This window comes from Musa acuminata, chromosome BXJ2-8 (genome assembly GCF_036884655.1).
Source record: "Musa acuminata AAA Group cultivar baxijiao chromosome BXJ2-8, Cavendish_Baxijiao_AAA, whole genome shotgun sequence".
Lineage (NCBI taxonomy): Eukaryota > Viridiplantae > Streptophyta > Magnoliopsida > Zingiberales > Musaceae > Musa > Musa acuminata.
The window spans coordinates 51,471,530-51,496,237 of NC_088345.1; the positions used below are offsets into that span (position 1 = coordinate 51,471,530).

General features: G+C 38.6%; 4 protein-coding genes across 4 annotated transcripts; 3 read left to right on the forward strand and 1 right to left on the reverse strand.

The window, feature by feature from the left end:
• The first annotated feature begins 1,133 nt into the window (after nt 1–1,133).
• On the forward strand, nt 1,134–9,033 carry LOC135620138 (uncharacterized). The gene is made up of 3 exons (XM_065122836.1): nt 1,134–1,286; nt 2,012–2,944; nt 6,457–9,033. The coding sequence occupies exons 2-3, from the start codon at nt 2,012–2,014 to the stop codon at nt 8,302–8,304; spliced, it is 2,781 nt and encodes a 926-aa protein (XP_064978908.1). The 5' UTR covers nt 1,134–1,286; the 3' UTR covers nt 8,305–9,033.
• A 1,036-nt stretch (nt 9,034–10,069) lies between these two features.
• LOC135620140 (small ribosomal subunit protein uS4y) lies at nt 10,070–12,357 on the reverse strand. Its single transcript, XM_065122839.1, has 3 exons — nt 12,201–12,357; nt 11,475–11,856; nt 10,070–10,392 (listed from the first exon to the last, which is right to left on the reverse strand). Exons 1-3 carry the CDS (start codon nt 12,226–12,228, stop codon nt 10,209–10,211), a joined length of 594 nt encoding a protein of 197 aa, XP_064978911.1. The 5' UTR covers nt 12,229–12,357; the 3' UTR covers nt 10,070–10,208.
• A 122-nt stretch (nt 12,358–12,479) lies between these two features.
• On the forward strand, nt 12,480–16,706 carry LOC135620139 (protein GAMETE CELL DEFECTIVE 1, mitochondrial-like). Its single transcript, XM_065122837.1, has 3 exons — nt 12,480–13,107; nt 15,881–16,070; nt 16,338–16,706. The coding sequence occupies exons 1-3, from the start codon at nt 12,575–12,577 to the stop codon at nt 16,539–16,541; spliced, it is 927 nt and encodes a 308-aa protein (XP_064978909.1). The 5' UTR covers nt 12,480–12,574; the 3' UTR covers nt 16,542–16,706.
• A 5,592-nt stretch (nt 16,707–22,298) lies between these two features.
• LOC135618276 (flowering-promoting factor 1-like protein 2) lies at nt 22,299–22,916 on the forward strand. Its single transcript, XM_065119155.1, has one exon. It carries the CDS (start codon nt 22,376–22,378, stop codon nt 22,694–22,696), a length of 321 nt encoding a protein of 106 aa, XP_064975227.1. The 5' UTR covers nt 22,299–22,375; the 3' UTR covers nt 22,697–22,916.
• Nucleotides 22,917–24,708: the final 1,792 nt, after the last annotated feature.

Genomic DNA, 24,708 nt, shown 5'->3' on the forward strand with positions numbered 1-24,708 from the left:
AAGAGAGATCTGTTCGTAATCGCAATAACACCTCCTCATCATGGTTGGAGAGAGCGTCATTCTTAACGTGCCCGTTGGATCGAATAGAACATTGGGCATCTATAAGTCGGGCCTCGATCGAGTTCATCATTCTGTAGAGAGTCCAAACCACATGGGCTTACGACGGGATAAGAAGCCTATCTCACACATTTTGGTCAAAAAGATTTCTTTATTTAGACATGTGTATGTCACTGTTAGACAATGATTAAGAGAGGTCATGCCATCCTTTACAATATAAAAATAATAATAATTTTTCTTGCAAGAACCAAAGGGCATGCAAAAATGACAAAAAAAAGAGGACTTCCCAAACAGCAAACAGGAAATTCAGCAAACAAACACCTTCCACGTGTCCGAAACTGGCTGGACACACACCTCCTGCCTCGCCGCCAACCGTCTTGGGGCGTCCGAGCCTTCGCACCCGATCCCTCTCGGTAGTCGGCCAACCGTTGTTCGCTGCGTGAGACCCGACAGCAAACACCCACCCGTCGCAACCTGCATGGCAGCCTTGTCTTACGTGAATAAAATGGTTCTTGTTCACGGCCAAAGTCACGACTCTGATGCCTGCCGATCGATCTGTTCACAAAGCCACAGTCCAAAATCACAATATCTAATATACAAACAATTATTGTTCCTACTGATCCATACTGATGCACACAGCTTTCGTGTCCAAAGTCGTTTGGCGTCTGCCTAACCCACTGAGACATTACACTCCCGTGCGGAAGAAGATGTAATTGAAGTGCATCATAAGATTATTTCTTTGTTGCTTGGTTTATTATGAATCAAATTATGAAAATAATTTTTAGATTTAATATTGAATATAACTATTTGTCCAATAGAAAATTCTGTATAACATTGATTTATAATTAGATCATCCTTGTGATCTTCGTCAGACATCAGCACTCGGTCACCTACTTATGATTGGAAGGATCTGTGGAACCCACCTGGGGATCACCGCGGGCTGGTTTTGAATTGCAGTCCAAAGGCAGGTACAGATTGGGTAACCGAAAATGACTGTGCATTATTAGACACTTCTATTTTATCCCCCATTCTATCATTCGGAAATATAAATAAATAAATATATTTTTTCTATTAACTATAAGAGCGACTCACCTATTTTTGGCTCTGACCTCCGCCTCTCCGCTCGCTCTCTCGCTGTCGCTCTCGCTTCGCTCGTCTTGTCGTCGATTGATTTCTTCCTTGTTTCGTCCAAGTCACAGCAAGCGACGCCAATCTCCGGGCAGCGTTCGGTGCGTCCTCTTCTTTTGAATCTCGTACTGCTCTCGCTTCTTTTTCCCGTTCGTTAGCTTTCTTGAACGCCTTGTTTTTACCTCGGCCGTCGACGTGGTGATGCGTACAATTTGGTGAATCACCACGGAAATCGTCGTCGAGATGTGTTCCTTCTTCGGAGGATTCGCAGCGTGTAAGGTCGGGAGGTTGATGATTTGGCTCGTCGCCTCGTGATTTGCTCGCTGGCCGCGGGATCGCTAATTGCTCGAGGCTGTTGTTAGGTGAAAACTGAAGAAGGGTTTCGTGTTCTGGTGTGGTCTTTTCGCGATGTGAGGGGTCGTCGGGATCTGCTTCGTGCTTGCTATTTAGGGCCGGCTACTTGTTTTTGATCGCCCGATCCAGAACCTTTTAATTTTGACTAGTCTTCAACATTTTTGGTGGAGCGTACCTGTTCAATATTGATCAATCTTTCGACTAGTTCGAAGGCGTGATATCTTTGTGCTTACCGATCGTTTATGGGTTTTCCTTCTTGATACTTGGGACACCATGTCTTTCTCCAGGGAATAGCTGTTTGCAGACGCAAGTATACTTGCGCACCGACGATCTGGAAAAGCACGTTAATTCAAGGATGATCCGACCACTTTTTTCTTAATTGTTGATTCAACGTTTGAGCTTTTTTTCTCTTTAAAATTTGGGATGCAATGCAGAGGTTTGTTTTTTATCTTTCAATTCAATGTGTTGACAGATGGATACTGTTGAAATGGACTACATGGAGGAGGAGCAAACTGCTAGGACATTTCCTGACCAATTTCCTTCGCCAGATCCCGTTTGCAGAAATGGTATTTACGATGAACCACAACTATGTCCTCGGATAGGAGATGAGTACCAAGTGGAGATTCCGCCACTAGCAACAGAATCACAATGCCTTTCGGTAAAAGCATGCGTAACTAGTACCAGCAACGTGCTTGCTGTTGACCATCATGTTGGAGTAGGATTACCCATTTCAATTATGTGGGTTCAACGTGTAGGTGATGATACCAAAGTTGCTCAGAAAGAGTTTTCTGGTACCAACACTGAGAAAATTCGAGCTGATGATGTCAAAGTTGATCAAAGCTGTTCTATTAAAAGCGAGTCAGTGGACTACGGAAACACTGAGAAAAGTCAAGCTGATTCTGTACACAAGATAATGACTAAATCACCAGAAAAAAGTTCAAATAATTGTGTAAATCTTTGTAGCCTTACATGTGAAGATGAATGTATTGGCACACAAAATTGTTGCAAAGAATTTGGTGAATCTATAAACAAGAGGAGAATGGATAGTGGTGTTCCTCTGCAGCGATTTAGTGAAGCTAATGGTGACAGTGCATTGCCTGGTTCACCATCTTCCTCTTGGAGTGAGGATGAGATGCAAAGTTTTCTCCTTGGTCTTTACATTTTTGGAAAGAATCTAGGTCAAGTGAAAAGGTTTATTGAATGTAAGAAGATGGGAGATATACTCTCCCATTATTATGGAAATTTCTACAAATCTGAGGCCTATTGTAGATGGTCAGAATGTAGAAAGATAAGAAGCAGGAGGTGCATTCTTGGACACCGTATTTTTACTGGATGGAGACAACAAGAATTTTTATCCCGTGTGCTACCTAGAATACCAAAGAATGTCCAACACACTCTGATGGAGGTACTTTCCATCTATTTCTAGCATTTTTTTCCTAATTATATAACTATCTCTTGTTGATTGTAATATATTAAAGGTTCATAGTTGAGAAGTGCAGTAGCTTAAACTCATGTCCATGTGTAGTGGCAACCCTCTAGTCTCATCTGTCAACTAAGGAAATCTTATAGACATTTGTGTTTCGAGTATATTGGAAATCCTTCTAGAGCATGAAGGAAGTTCTGCAAATTCTCATAAACTGTCAACATATATGTACTATGGCTGTTCAATTTTATTTCGAAGACTCATGCTCATGCCCAATGACAGACGAGAACCAGAGAATGAGAATTTGTGTCACTGCCCTCTATTATTATAGAAACCAGATTTTGTCAAGATTAGCTATTAGATTTAGAACATCAACTTGCAAGAATGGTACCTGTTAAAATTATCAGTAGTGGATGAAATGGTTAGTTTCATAAATTTAGTTCCGCCAATATTGTCACTTAAAGAATTCCCCCCATTCCATATCCATGTGGGCTCAATCATAATTTCACACTTATGATGATGATCATTTTAAGCATGTCTCAGCTTTATGTTAATGAAAATCATGCTAAAATTAAGATACTTCAGGATCAGATTAACTCACTAAAAGTCAATATTTTATATAATACTTATGAAAGGGAAACAAAAATGTGTTATATTTTTTTCTTTGAAGAAATAGACTACCTGATTGAAGAATAGTAACCATAGTGCCTTTGTAGATATGAACAAGAATAACAGCTAGTACAATTTACATATTATAATATTTCAAAAAATAAACATAAAAGAACCCTTAATCGTATTATGAATTAGTAATTTTCATAAAAGAACACTCAAACATAAAAGTATAAAAAGCATATTGCTCTTAAGATATTAAACTAGTTAATAGAGGTTTTGAATTGTTGGAAAGAACTTTAGAAAAAAATCCTATAAAAAAAAAAAATACAAAGGGAAATCAGTCCAAAATCCTTACTTTTAAATGAACCTTGTATTTGGAAATGAAAACAATGGAAGTCCTAGTCCAAGATATGTATAGAAGTGCTTAGGAACCTTTTACATGGACCCTCAATAATAGCCTATTAGTATTAATAGTACGTATAAAATGTCCAAGCCTCTTGTCCATCTCGAAAAGACTAAAACCTCACAACCTCATAGATCTCAATACTAATAAAAGGAGAATGACTATATTTTGTTTCTTGAATTGGATATCCAACCACCTAGGGCCGTCCCATCCCTCCCTCATCAACAGTTTCACTACTATTTGACAAGTTGTAGTAAAAGGAGACAAATTCATTCATAGTAAGACTTGGTTTCTTGGCAATGTCATTTTGAATCTTAACGTGATGAATAAAATCACATCTATGACATGGAGAAATCAAATTTTGACAATATTTGGTATATTAGTTCCTTTTACTAATCCATTTAGTTAGCCAACCATTTTAAGTTAATTTGCCTAAGTAGAGCATGAAATTTGTTCTAAACATAGGATAGCTTGGTATATTCAAATCAATGAGGCCACGAGTTGACTATTATTCCTCTAAAACAAGTTGACTATTAATTTTGTTCATATACCATGAAAAAAATTAATATAGGACACTGGTCAGAGACTGCCCTAGGATGAGGCCTGATAGTAGAATCGCCAACAATATTAAGTCAAGTTAGAATTGAAAAAGCTTGATCTAACTTAACCAGACCTTATGAAATAAAGATTGACAAAGTATCTATCGAATCTTTTGAATGTAAATTTTGAAAATGAACATTAACAATTGGAAACTCTTAAAAAGTATCTGACATTCATCTAAAAAATACTCTACAAATGTCAGTGTTTGGCACATATTTAAATTCGAGACAACACACAATTTAAAGCATCTTTGTTTTATATCCCATTACTTAAGCTAGCTCTCCATTGAGATCTATCTTATGGTTATACCCCCACTTCTTGTTTCAGACTTTCAGTTACTCTTCATACATCTTGAATGATCTTTTGTTGTAATTTATTGGTCAACGAATAAAGGAAAGCCTTTTTTGCGTTTCTTACCACTTTGAGTATACTAGTTGATGAGCCTCCTCTCGAGACATGAACCATGATGATCATTAAATTAGCCTTTTGAACTTTGTTAAATGTTGCTATTTGGCCTCAATAGGAATTGTCTACACGAAGAACATCCTTTTGGAATCTGATATTCGTTTGATTGGGATTTTTTTTGCCAAAGAGGAATTTATTAATATCTCAAGGATCTACAAGTGACCAATGTAGGTTCATAATGCAAAATACAAGTCAACTCTGGGGAATGGATTTCACCCATAAAACAGTAGATTTTTTGGTTCTAGCCCTTAAGTTTGGTCAATTTGCAGCATGATTACTTTTGTGAAAGTAGTGCCTTACATCAAAGGATGAAAGTTTTTTATTGGAATTTTGAGTACATCCTGTTCTAGATAATCTTTTTTTTTTTTTTACTGTGGGAGCGGATTTTCCTGCTTGTTTGAGGATTCATTCTGTCTTAAGCAGCTTTTTTAACTTAATCTCTCCTGTGGCCTTTTCATGATTATACGATACAATAGAAAGCTCAGGAAATCCATGTCTATGTTTTTAACTTAATCTCTCCTGTGGCCTTTTCATGATTACTGTGGGACTCGGACTTTTACTTTTGTGGCTTTTATCCTATTCTCCCTCGCATTTGATCTGTCTGCTTTTGATGGGTGGTGAAGTTTGTGAAAAAGCAAAAAATGCACTATTTTTAAACTTCAGCCTGTTGGAATTGGTTTATATTTAAGGCCATTGTTAAACCTGATGATTTGAAGATTATAGTAGTATGACAAAACCTTTATAAGAGTATGCACTATAAAAGAACATGAGTTGAAGTTTCTCTTTTATATATAATTTGCTCTAGAAAATATAACTGCTTTAACAAACAAGGAAGAGACGCACTATATAAGAAGAGAGTTTTGTTGCCTCAGCTGGAAAGGATTATATAGAAACCTGATGATTTGAAGATTATAGTAGTATGACAAAAAAGAACATGAGTTGAAGTTTCTCTTTTATATATAATTTGCTCTAGAAAATATAATTGCTTTAACAAACAAAGAAGAGATGCACTATATAAGAAGAGTTTTGTTGCCTCAGCTTGAAAGGATTATATAGAAAATTTTTCAACAGTTCAAGAGTCACTCTTGATTGAAGACACAACTGTCAAAAATATTTAGTTCCTGATTAGTGTAAGGTTTAGAGTTCTTTAAACCCTTAAAAAGTGTATTGTTCATCTTGTTCTTTGGTGACTAAAAATTGCATAAATGCTATCTCCAGTTTTATGTATAACATTTTTGTTTCTGTCACTTCATTCTGGAGGTAGCTTTCTGTTGTTCTCTGTTGATCTCGTTAACCTGAAAGGAACAAGGATTAGTTTAATGTTAGAAACAAGCTTTACATTTTATACAGATACTACATTTGTGTTCATTTCTGGATATTCTCTGTTTAAAGTTGCAACTCTTTTTTTCTTCAGGCCACAAATATACTTAATGAGGGCAGGGTTTCTTTGGAAGAATTTGTTTGTACTTTAAAGACAACAGTTGGTTTGCAAGCTATAGTTGAAGCCATCGGAATTGGAAAAGGACATGACCTCACTTCCATTATCTCGGATCCAGTTAGATCAAATCAGTCACTATCTATTCGGTCTGAGATTCCTGTTGGCAAAGCATGTTCTTCTCTTACGTCTGGAGACATCATCAAGATTCTAACAGGTGATTTTAGGTTAAGCAAGGCAAAGTCAAATGATCTGTTTTGGGAAGCTGTTTGGCCTCGTCTGCTAGCCAGGGGATGGCACTCAGAACAACCGAAAGATGTTAGTTCCAAGCATGCATTAGTGTTTCTTATCCCTGGTATAAAGAAATTCTCGAGAAAAAAACTTGTCAAAGGTCATCACTACTTTGATTCCGTTAGTGATGTCCTAAATAAAGTAGCATCAGACCCCAGCCTTGTGGAGTTAGAGGTTGAAGGAGCTGATGGCACTAAGGATGAAAATGGGTGTGCCATGGATACTGAATCGATCCAAAATGGTTTGCTTGATCGTCAACGTCACCGCTACCTCCGTCCTAAGGTTTCAATTTACAATTCTGAACTTATGAAGTTCACTATTGTGGATACAAGTTTGGTGCAAGGTGATGAACCATTTAAGGTGAGAGAACTGAGGAGTCTACCCATTGAGGCCTTAAGTAACTGCAGTCCTTTAACTCATACAGGACAAACAGGAAGTGATAGTTCAGGAGATTCAGATGATAGTTCATCAGATGATCAAGGAGACTATGATTCAGACGCATTTGACAATAAGAAGCCCAAAGTGAGCAGCAAGGGCATCATTGACAAGGCAGTGCATGCTGCTCCATCTGGGAATGCACTGACTTTATCAAGCACAATAGTACCAACGAATGGTTACATTTCAAGTGATCAATGCCTTGGTCAGCTAAATGGAAAGCTGCACATAAAAGATACCAAGTCTCAATTCAGCCGCAGGGCAAAATCTGAACGACAGTCTTATTTAGCACCTATGCCTAAACGAAGAAGGTTGACTGCCTGCAAGGAACAAAGTGGTCACCGTGCTTACTCTCTTTTGAATAGCCATAAACTAATGGAGGAAGGAGCTCAGCCCAAGTTGGGTGCACAGAAAGCAAGTGATGATATTGTTGGAGACATGCATCCCAAAATTTCAACCAATGCTGGTCCAGGTCAGTTGGAAAAATGTGATTTTAAGGAAGAATGTTGCGGTAATGCTGCTACACTCGAGGCAACATTCTGTGATGGAAAGCCTGGATCACGAAATTTGATTGATCTAAATGTACCATTGGATTTTGAGAATGGCGAACATCTCAACTCAGAGTTGGCTGGCAGTCAGCATGATCTGAATGAAGTGGAAGCTGTAAACCTCACAGAAACAAAGCAGCAGCTTGATGGTTTTGGGGCAGTGGAGAATCTTACTGAAGAACCTGGTGATCAACAGCCTCTGGTCAATTCTCGGAGGCAGAGTACCAGGAACCGACCTCCAACTACCAAAGCTTTAGAAGCTCTTGCATGTGGGTTTCTCGGAACAAAGCGGAGGGGAAGAGACACGAGGGCTTTATTGCCAGGTAGTGTGACAAAAAGACCTTCCCGTCATGTGCATAAGACCGTGGAGGCCCCAGATCCAGCTCAAGCTCCAGCTCCCCCAACAAATACCATCAGTTCCGCAATTGGACTTTCAAATGCCACCACAGTTGATGACTTGCACAAGGTCAATATTCACCAGGTACATACGTCCGGTGAGTCCTGTGTTCAGCCTGATGGTGATGGGATCCATAATCTGCTTAGGTTTTCTTAGCATGAGCATCACCCTGGCATCATAAATGAGAACTACATTTGGCCAAGGAGATATATGATGTGTCCCAACTGTTGGCGTCATCAGCAGCAGGCTGGTTCTTACAGTGAGTACCTGACCATGGAATATAATAGATCCATGTCAACGGGAGCCACTCACACAGGTGGTCGAGAATGTGTTCATTCTACACCATGCTTTTCTGGTCAGTTAGCATCCTCTAGTAGATTTACTTGTTCCCATTAACGAGAATCAGAATAACAGAGAAAGATTCTTCTGCAAGGTTCATTGGATAAGAAGAATAAGTTGATCCTGAAGGCACGACACCTCTGTTGACTCCACAGATTCTTCATCCTTGTGGTCACATGATAGAGGCTGTTCATATTGGTTTGTTTCATCGTCTGGTACCATATACCAAACTTTCAAGTAGCAGTATCCGGTCTACAAAGAGCGATGGCAAGAACTTCAAAAGTGGCCAAGTAGATTTTCTTTGACTATATGCAGCATTTGGCACTTGATGATGATGATGATGTCCGTATTGAAACTGCAGTTGGTATCCATTTGGATCGTCGCTAGAGGCATGATGTCTCTTCTCAGCATGCATTATCACACAATGTGCCCTTCACTAAATCCAGTTTTCGTGGGCATCGATTACAAATTTGTGGCAGCATTTATGCAGGTACCATTGTCAAACCCTGTAATGATTATATATGCAAGATATTTATCCTTTGACAATACTAGTTTTCTACTGCAATTATACAGTTATGTTCATTTTTAAGCGGGACATGCTGCAACTTGGGGCAGTTTACGCACCAGCATGCATAGTGTAGGTGGGTAGGAAGTAAACATCACGTTCATGTGTATGTTCTACCAGGAAACTCCCAATCCAGACGATCCAACCTAACTTGCTAAGAGAGAGAGAGAGAGAGAGACATGTTGATAAATGAAGGCTTAGCTATCTATTTGTATTTTCCTGCTCCATCTTCTTTCCTCCTCATTCTATAGTTAGGAACATAAAAGATAATGTACACGAAGAAGTTAAGGGGTAAACCCATATTATATCCCCAAACAAGTGAATTTTTCATGGGGTTGGCTAATAACTGATAATTCTTTTTTATGAAAAGTTAGTTGAAGATGCAATCAGAGAACACTAGTTAAGATGGTAGAAAATTTAAATACCTCGTAATTTAAACAAAGGATAAAATATGAGAAAATGTTTAAAATAATTTAAATGCTTTTAAAAGTAATAGAATATATGAATAGAGATCTAACCGTTCCTTTGCACGGCTTACACACAAACTGAACAGAAAACACAACTCAATCAACAAGAGGCACAACACAAAAACAAAACTCAGATAACAAACGACACATTAGCACCAACCAAGTCTCAAATCTGCATATTGCATGTGCCCCAAAGAATGATTTGACCATAGATAAACAAAATCAAGTTGACCAACAAAATGTCAATTACTATGACCAAATTCATTAGAGAGCACAGCAGGAACAGCAGCAAGTTTTTTTTTTTTTGTCTACCCAACCTATTTAAACAGTCCTTTAATTGTGTTTGGAACAGGTTTGGATAGCAAAATTGGTCTCAAGTAGCCTTCTTGGATCACATACCTAAGCAGTTAATTGGGATCAGTGTTATTCCTTATGTACGTTAGGGACAATAGCAGGTTGGATTTTTTTCTGGAATTAGCTTCTTCGCCACAACATACAAAACACCTACCAACTGAAGCCAAATAAAATTGATCTGTCAAAAGCCATCATCTCAAACTCTAAAAGCATTAAAAGTCATTCAGGGATAAATTTATGTGTTCTCACTTCTACGAAACCTTCAGATAACTGAAAATAAATTCATCCAAAAGAAAAAATGCTATCACAATTCCATTACCACAAATGCATGTTGCTCATTCTTCATCATCCTCATCACCATCGCCTCCTGCTGCCTTCTTTGCTGCTGCCTTCTGATTCCTTCTCTTCACCCTTCCGGGCCGTCCACCACCAAATGGACTAGTAAGGGAGAAATCAATGTGCTTTGCTGAATCCACCCTCACCATGAACGATGGGATGTTAACCACTTGTCTCCCAACTCTGCAGATTTAGTTCAAACATATGACAAGTAGAAAATATGGTATACCGAACAGCATGATAAGGCGAACCCACAGAAATGATAATGTAGCAACTAAGTATAGAAAGACATGCCATAAAGATAGACAAGTCTGCAAAAATAATCAGGAATTTGAAAGAGTTCAAAGAAAAATTGATAATACATAATACAGAACAAGTTAAACCAATCTATTTCTAAAATAATAACAAAATGTCAGATATCAATCTGTTTTTAAGATCACAAAGGAATTGCCTGCATGTTGTCCTAATCTGCTTAGGAAGCCTGCCACAAGGGTCTTAGCAGCCTAGATAATACCAGGCATGCTAATTCTCTGGACTACTAATATAAACAAGAAATCTATATATGCAAACACTACCTATTGGTCATGGTTTAAAGAAGTCACTTAACATAATCTTTTACAAGTCTGAAGACTTCAAAATTATTAGAGGTATTTACCAAGATCAACCATATTAGATCATCACAATAGGAGCAACAGATTAAACAAAAATTATAGAATCTTTTTCAAAGAGGAAAATAGTGGCTAAAAAAAATTTCATTTTAAATGAGGTAAAAGCTCAAGAAAAAGAAAGAAAGGAGTGTCTTAAAAACAGATTGATATTAGATTACTAGATATTAAAAACAGATTATCTTAAGAATCCCATCTAACACTATGAGGACTGTAATTTGGCAGAATAACTAGATATATTATTAGATTACTTTCCGAATAGTTTAATTCAGCATTATTGTAAATAATACTGTTCAAGGAATAGCTCAATGCAGAAATTACACCAAATCCATGATAATATACATAGACCAACAAAAGCAAATGAAATTAGCTTTTTGACTACAGGAATGTACTACCCCAGCAATGATGTTAACTGCCTCAATGAAAGACCACAGAATCTAAAGAAAGTATTGTATTTAAAAAATGCCAATAAAAATGAAGCATATTAAAAACTGTTGATGCATACAAATTCTGCTCATTTAATTAGAATGCATGTAAAACTATCGAATAAACCAAAAACATAGAAAGGAAAAGAAAAAAGAACAGAGCAATAATCGATACCTGATGTGACGCTGCCTGATGAGTACCCTAGCGTGGTGGATGGACTTCGCCATGCCGGACTTGAAGACGAGAGTCTGCAGGCGGCGCTCCAAGAAGTTCTCCACGGTGAGGGCCAGGACGTAATCGAGCTTGTTCTGGCCTTCCTCGAGGAGCCCATAGCGGTTCATCCGGCGAAGGAGGGCCTCTCCCTCAAAAATCCGACGAGGGTTCTTCTCGTCGAGCGTGAGAAGATCCCTGGCAGCGTTACGAATTCGGCTCAGGGCGTACTGGACCCTCCAGAGTTCCCGCTTGCAGCGGAGCCCATACTCGCCCACCAGCTTCAGCTCAGCATCGAGCCGCTCCTTCTCGTAGGGACGACGGGGCTTCTTAAAGGTCTTCCCATCTGAAAAGATCGAGACGTAATCACAACACCCAGAAGTGTTCTCATCGCAAAAATTAGATTTTGAGAGAAGAAACGATCGACGCACCAAGAAATCATAAGGAAGACAAAAAAACCACAGCAGAGACAAGATCCGCTCAACCAAAATCAAAACCCTAATGAGGGTATCCATCACGATAAACAAGTTTTAGAGAAGAAATGAAACATACATGCCAAGAATCAGAAGGAGAGCAAGGAAACATGACGGGTTTTAGATCCACTTCATGAGGGTAAAACGAGAGAAAATGAGATCGAAAAAACCGAAGATCCAAAGGTTCTTGAGTGAGAGATCGCCGACGGAGGCTTACAGTTCCTGTAGAAACTAACGTGCACCATGGCTGGTTCGTCTCCTCAGCCGCCTCCGGCGCTCGTCTGCGGAGATCAACAGAAGTGCGAAGTGGGCGGCGAACGGGGACGCAGGCGCTGTTATATACGAGATCCCAAAACCCTAATCCTGAGCGCGGAGACAATTAATCTACCCGGAACCGGTCGAAGCGAACCGAACCGGCAGCGGATTTTTTATTGGGTTTTGGGTCGTCCGTTTCAAGCCTTTGGGCTTTCTGGGGAGTCCGTCCGCCAAGTGCTTTTACATAACTACCCCTCGCGAAGCTTGGAAATAGAGTGATATTAACGGACGACTATTCCAGCTTTTCTCACAAACCTTTCATCGAACACCTGAAGCATGCACGCCCTTAAACGCCTCCTCTCCCAGTCCGCTCCCAAACTCCGTCCTCCTACCGTCGCCACTGCGATAATTGGATCAAGAAAGTCTCTCTCCACACGGCCTCGCTCCTCCTCCCCCAATTCCGCCACCGGCGACGATGAGTGGAACGACGCCTGGGAGACTGCCTGGCTCCCCGACGACCTCTCCCCCGCCGACGACCGCGCTCCCTGGGAGCCTGCCAGCCCCTCCGACACCTCCGCCGGCGCTGATGTTGTCCCTCCTGCCGAGGTCGACGCCGACACGCAGGCCTTCGTCGCTGAGATGAACGAGCGGTGGAGCGAGCGCCGTGGCGCCAGGAGGTCGCAGCAGGGGACAGAGTCGGTGGAGCGGGCAGAGGGAGGCGCTAAGAAGGGCGCAGATGAGTATAGGGTTCGGAAGCAGAGGATCCACTCCGGCCTGTGGATGAAGGAGATCGAAAAGTTGGAAGAAGCCAAGCTGGGGGGTGCCAACGCCAGCGACGACATCGACCGCCTTCTTGATTCCTGCTCCGAGTAAGTGCATTTAAATAAGGGATTTGAGTTTTTGGAAGATGCATATCGTTGCCTCTGGTTCTAACTTGTTCTTTCTCTCGAATTTTATTTTGTTCGAGACATGGATCAATCAATTTTGATGGCAATTGGATTTTGTCTCTCATGTTTCCACTCTTGGATGCCAATTAATCTTGCTAGTATTTAGTCCAAGTTCTGATCTTGATCGAAAATATTAGACTTGTTTGTGTTGTGTATACCGAAGAAACAAAATATTGCCAATATTCATCTGGATGTTTTGGATGTAGGAATCATGGAAAACGAAATATGTGGTTCTATTGACTTCATACAGTGTATCATCTTGTATCAATGGACCATAAATAGTACAGAAAGCCACATGGAATAAAACAATGGCTGCTACCTTTGCTCCCAACTAAATATCTATGCAGTTCGGGCAAGAAGGAAACTTAGATGTGTACTAGATCTAGAGGCCGAATACAGGAGCAGAATATATATATCTGCTAGTTCTTATACTTCAAACTTTTTGTCTGGATAGGAATGCAGCCTTGTGCGATAAAAATAGAGAAGAACTATAGGTTTTTTGGCCAAATACAAGAAATTCATGGGATATAGGATTGTGCTGGAATCATCAATCAAGTAGTTAATTGGGATGTGGCACAGCAACATTGATGCGAGTTTCTACACAGACCATTAGCTTTCTCTTTACGGACCCTCTACATAAACCAAAGTCAATGTACCTGTTGGATCCCATTTTCCTTTTTGGTAATAGAGAGGACTTGGTGAGATAAATGTGTTAGTTAAAGATTTAGACTTTTTAAAAGTAGCAGGCTCCCACAATTTTCCACAAAGTAACTACGGTCACTAAATACATCATGCATTGACCTATTGGATCATGTAGTTTTTATTTAATCTTGTGTTTGATTTCATTCTTATGGTATCCCTAACTTCAGTTTAGTTAAGCTTAGAAGACCTTTTTACTATCCACAATCAGCCATTTAACAAAGTAAAGTAGCAATTTATATTGAAAGAACAACTTCTTCCTTGAATCAATCTCTCTGCTTGTGCCCTAGCTTGGAATGCTTATTCGGGAACCATCAATGGATGTACAGTTAAGTTAGTTTATGTATGAAGCAAGATCTTAGTATTGCGAGCTGACATGGCAAATGTTTGGTTCTACTTATCTTTCTCTGTCGAGTGTAATCAGATGGTTGGTTGGAATATCAATCTATATTTCTTATTAGAGTAATGCAACACTAACAGTCATTGTGTTCGATCAAGCTATTTCTATCCGGCATGCATTTGCATTAACTTCTTGGATTGTCTCTTCTTCTAACTCTATACCTTCGTGATCATAAGATATTCTAAACAGTAATTCTGTTACAAATCTTTTGAAAAAATGTAGCTAGCAAACAAGGCTCCTTTTAGATTGTTGTCTTGGTTTGATCTGTACGTTCATATTTATGCATATTGATATAATAGTTCCTTGATTGAATTGTGTTGCTATCCTGGTTGATACCCTTATATGCTAATGTCTGTTTTTTAGTCTAAATAAAGTCTACCTTGTTATGCAAAACCAAGAGAAAAGATAGTTGTGTAATTTTGTTACCAGATTTGAATTGTTATACCATGATTTATTACAAGCATACTATGGTGCAACATGATGATCGAGAAAATGATCTACCAAGCTTTCAGCTCTATGGAGTATATTTTTTTCAAGATTCTTTCTGTTGGTTGTGATGTTTATTCTAATCTTTGTCGTTGCTTTTTGTTTCTTCTCTATAGTGTCTTAAGTCCAAACTGTGTAACAGTTCCTGTCTTTTTGAGTACCATTTGTTTTATTCCCCCTATCCATTTCAATTTGTTTGCTATGGCTAATTTCCTTCACAAAATACTAAAAGAATTAAATTATTTAGGAACATATGAATTGTCTTCATGAATTTTAGGTACATACTAAAAGATTCTTTCTGTTGGTTGTGATGTTTATTCTAATCTTTGTCGTTGCTTTTTGTTTCTTCTCTATATTGTCTTAAGTCCAAACTGCTGTAACAGTTCCTGTCTTTTTGAGTGCCATTTGTTTTATTCCCCCTATCCATTTCAATTTGTTTGCTATGGCTAATTTCCTTGACAAAATACTAAGAGAATTAAATTATTTAGGAACATATGAATTGTCTTCATGAATTTTATGGACTAGGAAATGGGACCACCTTGGCTTGGTAATTTGAAAATTACACTATCCAATATATTGGCTATTCTTCTTAAGGAAGACAAAAAAAAAACATTCAAGGAGGTTTACGTTATTCTATTTGATATAGAGAGACATTAACACTAGTGAAGTCTAGCCTACTAAAAAGGTTTTCTTAAATTTGATGACTAATTATAGTATAGTGTGAGCCTTGAAGGGTCCATATTCTAATTCATTTGCATTTTGCTGATAGAAGGTTCATTTTGAGTTACTAAACATCTGATTTTTCACAAAACAAAAAAAAAAGATCGCTGCGAATTAGAGGTCACAAATTCGTTTATTTAAATTGATTGAGGATAACTATTAATGAAAATCATAAGTCATCAGAGCTGCCTTTGCAATAGGAAAACCAATTTCAGTCTAATAAATGATGATTAAGAAGTTTTGTCTTCTCATGCATTCTACTATCACCTGTATTCCCCAAGGTTTCGGTATCTTTTGTCTTTATATATGAATTGTTAGTGCTGTCCTATCTGCTTCAGGCTGCAGCTCAAACACTTAGCATTTCTTATCTTGATTGTCACTGTAATGCAGGATTTTTGATTCCGGGAACATTGGGCTGAATGATTCTAAGATTCCTAGCACTACAGAGTTCAAAACTAAGCCCGATGGTTGGGAGACAACGTCAAAAAGTCAAGATGGAAATATATGGGAAATATCTCAAAGGGAAGAGGATATTCTCCTCCAAGAATTCGAGCGCCGGATTGCTTTCAGCAAATATCAGGTATGCCAACTCACAATCGGTAATATCCTGTAACAAAAATTTTGGGCTGTCAAAACCCTGAGATTGAAATGACTCAAGTTGTCTTAATTCTCTCTCTGCTGTAACTTTTTTTTAATCTGTATTTGGATTCATGTACATCACTTTCGCTGATGCATGCATACCCATGGATGCACAAACTTCATAAGTAATTTCTCTATCATTATTGTCAATCATAATCATCTTGCCTTAATCTTTTGTGCTTCTCAAACAAGTCGATGCCTAATGCAGATTTCTAGCTTCATCAAAACTCATATTTTTAGTCGGAGGCGGCCTGTCGATGGTTGGAAGTACATGATAGAGGTAATAGGCCCTAATGCCAGGAGAGGGAAGGGGAGCGTCCAACGACTTCCAAGTGTGACTGATCCATCAACGAAACCTTACCAAGAAGAAAAGCCGAACGTCAGGCCTAATTTGACCCTTAGAGGGAGCTAATAGTGTGCGATAGTATATGCTTCTTAAATCTTTTGATATGTTATTCGAATCCTGTTTTATTTTCTTGAATATGGGATTGTGGAAACAACGATTATGCTCTCAAGCTTATGATGATGAATGTACCACCTATTTCTGGACCAAAATTTCTGATTGCTCTTCTAGTTTCGTGCCAGTGTTCCATGTGTAGGATTTCATTGGATGGGTAGAATCAGAACTTGTCATGTTTGTAATGGATTTGGTTCTTTGTCTTTCTTTCTGACCTGATACATTCTCATTTCTTAGTGTACCTTAACAACTTGGTGACTCTGTTAATGCTCTCAAGGAATTAATTATCAATCTCAATTTCTTAAAATAAAGATTATAAGGTACAATTGTTGTTTTAATTGAAAGTCGTGCATAAATACTATCATATCAAAATTTTATTTTTATTTTTATTTTTTTTAAGTGAGCTCAAGACTTGTTAGGATTTGATTTTTACTAGCCAAATTAGCTGACACTTTTACAATATTATCATGTATAAATACTATCATATCAAAAATTTAACCGATCAATAAGAGATTATCTCAAAAATTATATATAATATATAAATGGGACTTAACTTGCACGATAACTTGTAAATATCTTTATCTATTGCTAATATTTTATTTTCAAGAGTAGTAATTGCATAGTGGTGTAAAGTCAGATCTATTGAAACCATCCATTATTTATAAGATATATTAATCAATTATCTCAAGTTTATCCCAAGAGGAGTCTACAATTCTATATGATAAAAATAAGGGCAAATTCTAAAAAAAATTGAAGTTTTCATTTTTTTTCTTTTCATACCCTTTTTCACTTTATTTTCATATAGTATTTATTATTTTCTAAATGATAAGATTACCCTTGGCCCATTCTATTCTCTTTTTGTTGTAGTTGCTTTCATCCTGTTGCCCCTATGATCGCCTTCGCCCCTTATGATTGTCCATTTTGTTGTATCCTCATGAAGGCTGCTAAAGTCCTCGATCACTTCCTCACTCTCGTCTATCACTACTATCGCATCGACCTCATTCGCTATGTTGTTGTTTCTAATTGCTAGCACTCACACATCCCAACGAGGATTGGGGTGATGCTGGTAACGAGCGATAGTGATAAACAAGGACCTTAATGGTCTCAATAATGACATGACAAAGGAAACAATCATAGAAAACGAAGATAGTCACGATAGGGTAGAGACGTCAATAGTAAAATAGTAAAAATGATCAAAAAGAAGTATTTTAGGAAATAAAGTAAAAAGGGATGATTTGTGAGAAATAATGAAAACTAATTTTTTTAATAATTGATCCTAAAAATAACTTTTTATATTTTTCTAAATTCGATACATTTCCTTCTTGAAACATCAATGATATTACCATCTAATCATTAAAATTGCCCTAAAAGGATTTATACTAAATTGAAAAAAAATATAAGCACTCACAACAAGTATTCGGAAAAGTAAAATACATGTACATATATAACAATAAATAAATTTGATGAAAGAAACCAAAAGTTGGTGCATTATCTTTAATTCTTTTCACGTGAAGAGAGGAATTGATGTGAGCCTCGCTATCTCCCCATCCCCACGTGGCATCCACATGCGATGACGAATCCTCACCACACTCGATGGGAAGGAATAAATCCCCCCTTTCGTAGCATGCAAAGCTTTACGACGTTTTGGTAAAGGAATCGATCCAACATTATAAATCTCACACGACTTTGTTCTCATTGTTGTCATCAACTTCTTAGGTAAAGTTAGGCTCTCAAAACTTGGCCTACTGCTTAATCATCAACTTCCATGAGCTCTTTCTGATCTCACATTTCTCATCGTTTTTTGATGAGTCAAGCATAATGAATGCTAATGCAAACCCAATGGATGTGCCAATTAGTGGAATTAACACCATTAAGTAGTGGTGATTAAAGCTTGGATTTTTTTTCTTTCTTTTTCTTCTTTTTTTTTTTTTGTTGCTTGCATGGGGCCATAGGTCTTTAGGTAAGAGGGAGGGAAAAGGGAACACTCATTAGGAAAATGGCAGTATCTTGTGCTTAAGAATTGATTCCAAATGAAAATGAAGCATATAATAGAATTAATTGGAAGATCTTTTAAAGATGATAATAGGATAGTAATATTAATATTTTTCTTTATTTTTTTTTGGATGGGGGGGGGGGAGGGTTATTAAAGAGGATAAGCTGAAGTGCTGACCTTTTTGTTATTATCTTGGATGCATATAATAAATAACTTTAGCTGCTTTTCCTTCTTGTTTAACCTGAGAATATTCCTTTTGTAGGGCAATCCTTATTCTATACAGAAAAAAAGACTGTCATGTGAAGGAGAAGATACATAAATTACTAAAGTTTGTTTTACTAACCATTAATTTTATTGAAAATGTGATCTCAAGTTGACTATGAGATCACAGTTGTTTGCTGGTTGGTTGGTTCAAGCTTTTCTTGCTGTCTAGCATTAATGAATTAGGTATGAATCATAATGTGGATTTTGAGACTAATGAATGAATAGGGAATTGAGGTTGATTTGCAGCACAAGAAACAAAGGAGATGATGGAAGGTTGAAGGATTGGGGGCCTTTTCTTTATAGCAAGCATACTTTCTGATCCCAGAAATCACACTACTTCTTAATCTTATTGTTTTAGTAGATGAAATCTCTCAAATCTCCTAACTTGTGCATAATATTTCATGTATGCCATGAACAATAATCCAAATATGATAGATATTGGTATGCCATGAACACATTCTTGATATGATGGTTCTACATGCATGCTTATTATCACTACATCATCAAAGGTACTTATGTGATGATGATCCCACTTTAAGGGTTTAGATGTATGAAGCCAACCTACATGGTGACATCACTAATGAGTATAATGGAGCTCATTTTGTACATGTATGATTTGAAAGGTCATATTCCTTCCTTCAAAATCATCTTTTTCCAACTTTATTTTTTTTTGTAGAATTACATGGACCCTTCCTTCAATGTCTCAAAAAAAGAAAAAAGGGGACCCATCAATATCCTATTTTACTCCATGGATTCAACCATTGATTAAGCATAGTTTTTAAGCTTCATGTTTTTTTTTTTCTTTATAAACAATTTCCATTTTGATAAAGAGAAATTCTAATGGACTTTTTATGAGAAGATAAATTGAAACCTCAAAACTTGTGATCACTTTGGACTGTAACTATTGAAAAGGGACATCTATAACTTTTTCCACCCAATCCTTATTGATCAAGTTGGGATAGCCTTTTAGCTTCCCAAGACACCAAATAACAAGTATGTGATGGATTGTTCCATTCAGAACAACCTAAAAAGCACTATCTTTTAGTCCTTTCTTGTACCTCTGATCATGTTCAACAATACATGCATCATCAAGTAGAGAAAAGACAACATAATTCCTCAAGGCTTATTATACCTTCTTAGATATTACATTTACTCTTCTCTTCACTGGTCAGAATCACAATATACTTATTTTATGTTTGATCAAACTTCTGAACTTTTATATGTGAATCTATAACTTGATATATCTAATCAAAAACTTGGGATGTTGTGAAAGATTTAGAATGTAATAATCATATCTTGGAAGTGGGTTGAATTTATTTAGACAAAACTGTTCTTTTGAGAATCTGCAACAAATAGCTCAAATAGTACAAATTAGTGCTGTCACAGAGTTGCTAGTCTTCATAAAGATGCACTTCTTTTTCTCCAACCAAGTAGAAAAAGCTGCAGCAAAAAATAGCACTTGATCATAAATTTAGACAACATAGTCTGTCCATCAATCTCATCAAGCAATTTTCCCCTGTTTGAGCTTGATAAATCACATTTACAATAAATATGCTTGATTATTCTGGCAAAGGATGGAACATACATAATCTGTTACTTGTTCTTTTCCTTTCGAAAAATACTGCATGTACAGCCTGCAATGTGTGATTAGCCAAACAAGGATTTCTGAACATGATTCCAGGTTTGATCTCTGGATCACTCTGACCTCTTTTTGTCTAATATTGATGAACTGTGTTTCTTACCATCTATCATTTATATCAGGAAAGTCTGAAATCTGATAACCTTCAGAGCTGAGTTTATTTACCATCACCAATTCTTAGTGTCTGAGGCAGGACCTTCTGTCAAGCCAACTACAAGCAAAAGGTGGTTTGATGGACCCAAAAATGCCATGATATTTAACAGTTTCATCACAATAATCCATCTTGTCCTTGAAAAGATTAAGTTTCTCCCAGGATCATGATTAATTCTCATAAAAGAATGTTAGCTTCCATCACAAAACACAGTTGGATAATAATTGTTTTTCTTCGTCCAAGATGAAAGCCAAATCCCTGTTGTCCAGCAATATTCTGAGGTCTTAATCCTGAGGAATTCTATTTCAATGACAGTAAGGAAAGGTGGCAAAAGCAAGCTTTACCAAGGAAGTATCCAAGCATATTGCTATTCAGATTGATGGAAAGTCGTTGGGGAACTGGTGCAAGGATCCAAGACACCATTTTTAGCACCATTTCTTCTGAGAGAGATCATGAAGCTGAATCCAATGCCTTCCTGACATCAACTTTGATGAGACATCTCCATCCTTAAACTTGAGGGCAATCCCTTTGCATGACAAAAATTACTTTTTGACTGATTGCCAGTTCATCCAAAACTTGTGTGTGAGGTGAAAGATGATGGCAGGGCTTTAGCATCTCTCTCTCTCTCTATCTCTCTCTCTCTCTCTCTCTCTCTCAATCAAACAAAAAAAAAAAAGCAAAAGTGAAGAGAACAAGAAGTTAAAACAGAGTGACAAAAAGCATAAAAAAGATGATGAGAATCAACATAGCTAGGATTCAATTCGTAGGTGTTTGAAAGGTCCCAGGAATCTCCTTTTCCTATTACTATTCCCACGCATTAAAAGCAGGGATTGAGTTATAACTTTCATGTTAAAAGAATTCCACCAATAAATCCATGCATCCAAGTGGTGGAGTTCTTCAGCAAAAAGCTTTCTTGCGTAGCCCATCAGTGAGTGACACGAGAGGGAAAGAAACACCACAATAACTATCGATTCAACGAGGGTGTACAAATCGAACCGAATTAATCAGTTTTGAATTGGTTAGATATTGAATCGAATTGAAAATTATGATTCGATTCGGTTTGACTCTCTCCCTGTTAGTACTGAGATATCGTGTGTTTTTGTTACATGCATGCATGCATGCATGCATCCTCTCTCTCTCTCTCTCTCTCTCTCTCTCTCTCTTGCTGTTTACTTTGAACTGATTCCCTCCATCACCGAGAACAAAAGAAAAACACTGAAACGAAAGACGTACTACACTTTACAACTATTCTCATATCGATGATCTTACAGCATAACGAAAAGCAAGATAGTGAGAGAATAACTCAGATGAAATCTCATGGAACGTACGATCCCGGATATATGAGAGTTGTGCACGCCATTGCTTAGGAGCCTAAACAGTCGGTCATTTTGAGCAGAATTGCTCGATCTAATGTGACTTACTCTTCTATGGACTAAGTTTTGTGATAGATTCCATTGGTAGGGTTGCACCAACAATTGCTTTGCTGCCAACATATATGTGTGCCTGCCTGCCTGCCTGCCATGAGCAGCCAAATAGCATCTTTGTGGCCGAAGAACCCACGAAAAGACACAGCAACATCGAGCATTAACACCATTGATATGTTTATTGGCATGCAGTACCCCACATGTCCAGTCTTTTCCATCTATATATACCTGAGGAAGGCCTCCTTCCAAGACACCACCAGGCAGCCATAGCTCCTCTCCACTTGGATAGAACAGTGGCACGAAGGAGGTCAGATCAGTATGTCAGGTGTTTGGGTGTTCAAGAACGGCGTTGTCCGGCTGATCGAGAACCCCGCCAATGAGCAGTCGTCGACGATCCGTCGCAAGGTGCTGCTGCACATCCCCACCAACGAAGTCATCACCTCCTACGATAACCTGGAGCGCAAGCTGATGAGCCTGGGGTGGGAGCGGTACTACGACGACCCCGGCCTCCTCCAGTTCCACAAGCGGTCGTCGGTCGACCTCATCTCCCTCCCCAAGGAGTTCAGCCGGTTCAAGTCGATGCACATGTACGACATCGTCGTCAAGAACCGCGAGTCCTTCAGAGTCGTCGACATGTAGATACGTGCACAGAGATGGATGGATGGATGGACCGGCTCTCCGTCCACCCCACCCCGAGCTGCTTCCGCTCTGCTACTACCGTCGTTACCGTGTTGTGTGAATCTTCTCATGGGTTGCTGTTGCATGGTGAATTGTATTGGTGTGCTTCTTTCCTGTAATATTCGGGTCGTATGTTGTGATGTGCAGTAATGGTTTCATGTTGGTGATTCTTGCGTGCTCATCGTGCTTGTCTTGCTCGACAATTTGCGTCCAACTTGTGAAATGGACAAGAAAGCGGGGGAGTTGCGGAAGCTTCTACGATCGTGTTAAGGTTAGCCGACTTGATCGGGGATTAAGAGGAGGAAAAGAGATGAAGCAGGTCACAAGGGAAGAAGGATTCGAGCGAAGAGGCATGGGCATGGGGGGTGGTGGGGGAGAGACAAAAGGGTGCAACCTCCACGTGAAGGGATCCCGGTGGAGAGCGGTTCCACGTGTGGCGGCGACGGGCATCAAGATCGCAAGAGGGCAAGATAAAAGATCGGATAGCAAGAGCATCAAATCATTCGTCCGTGTCCTTCTCAAAGCTTTCCGAGCCCGGCCAAGCTTTCTCCATGCCCACAGTCACTTGCATTCTCAAGCATAGTGCTCAATTGCGATTGGGAGGATTTAGTATTGTTGTTGTTATAATCTCAGTCTGTATATCTACCAAATGAAAGCTTGCAGGCAGGAAGAACATAAACTATTTGCATCACATATGCTCGGATTCATCTACACCTCTGATTGAGGACATATTCAGCGACAGAAAACAAAGACGAAGACTAAAGCAATATTGATGCTCCGAGAAATGCAATGGAGGGAATCAGAATAGTTTGGTGATCGCTTCCCTTTTCATTTTCTTTTGATCTAAACGATCTTTGGCAGGACATAGCGACACTGGTTTCTGCTGCAAATCCATCGTTCACAGAGATCGCCAAGTTCTCCACGTTATGGTAAACAAAATGCTCAGTGCAGCAGATTCTTATACATAGTTTTAGGACAACGAATAGGATAAGGACCACTGCCGTGATGTACCTGCCTTCACGGATGCTTCATCCCTAAACTTCATAGCAGCAGCAACCTGACGATTCTGCCACTATCGCTTCTGTCTCGTCTTGACGTCACGAGTCTTTCATTGCTGAATCGTCCGACGAATGCTTGCAAGTGTTAGACCTCATCGAAGGTTCTCACAGTAGATAAAAGCATATAGATGAATGCTCTGTGTCACACACCGTCTTATTGATGATCGAAACCTCAATTCCTTGCATTGATTACAAGTTCTTGAGTCACCCGCATCAGCTTGTCCTTCAGATTTATGTGAGATATCGGTGTGGTGTTTTGATTCCTTATCAATCTAACATCGATTAGATATCAGAAGTACACCCAAACGAGTTGGTCTCGTTCTCACAACTCGAGGAGGATTTGAATCCTCGTTGAATTCATATTGTACATCCAACATTCAAGAAACTGGGTGGGACTTGTGTGTTCGATCTGCCTCTTCTCCTCTCTCTGTTTCTCTTTGGTACATTAGCATGCTAACGTCCCAATACCAATCATAAACTTGAATTCTTGTCTCAGAATGCGTTCAAAAAACTGATAGAGAGAGAGATATTTCTATGGAATTTTAATCTTTTTTTATTTCAACGTATTATTCTCTAGTAGGCAGGAGAAGAATCCAATTGAATTTTGGGGAAGAAGAAGAATCCCTGCTTTTAAAAGGTCATCTTTTTGGCATCTAATCTGATACGATGGAATATTTTTCTCCTCTCCTATCCATCGTCTCAATGGAAGTCTTTTTTGTGGCTGCAGTCTCTTGTCAAACGTTTTATACTTAATGGTTAGAAAATACAGTATTCCATAAACTTGTTCAGAGGCAATGCAGCAGATGTATTGCTTTATTGTAGCTTCTGTAATGGGAGCATACAGAAGAGGCTTCAGTGAGGCCCTTAAGCAGATGGAAATAACAAAGTGGATCAAGATGTATAGATTGCACATAG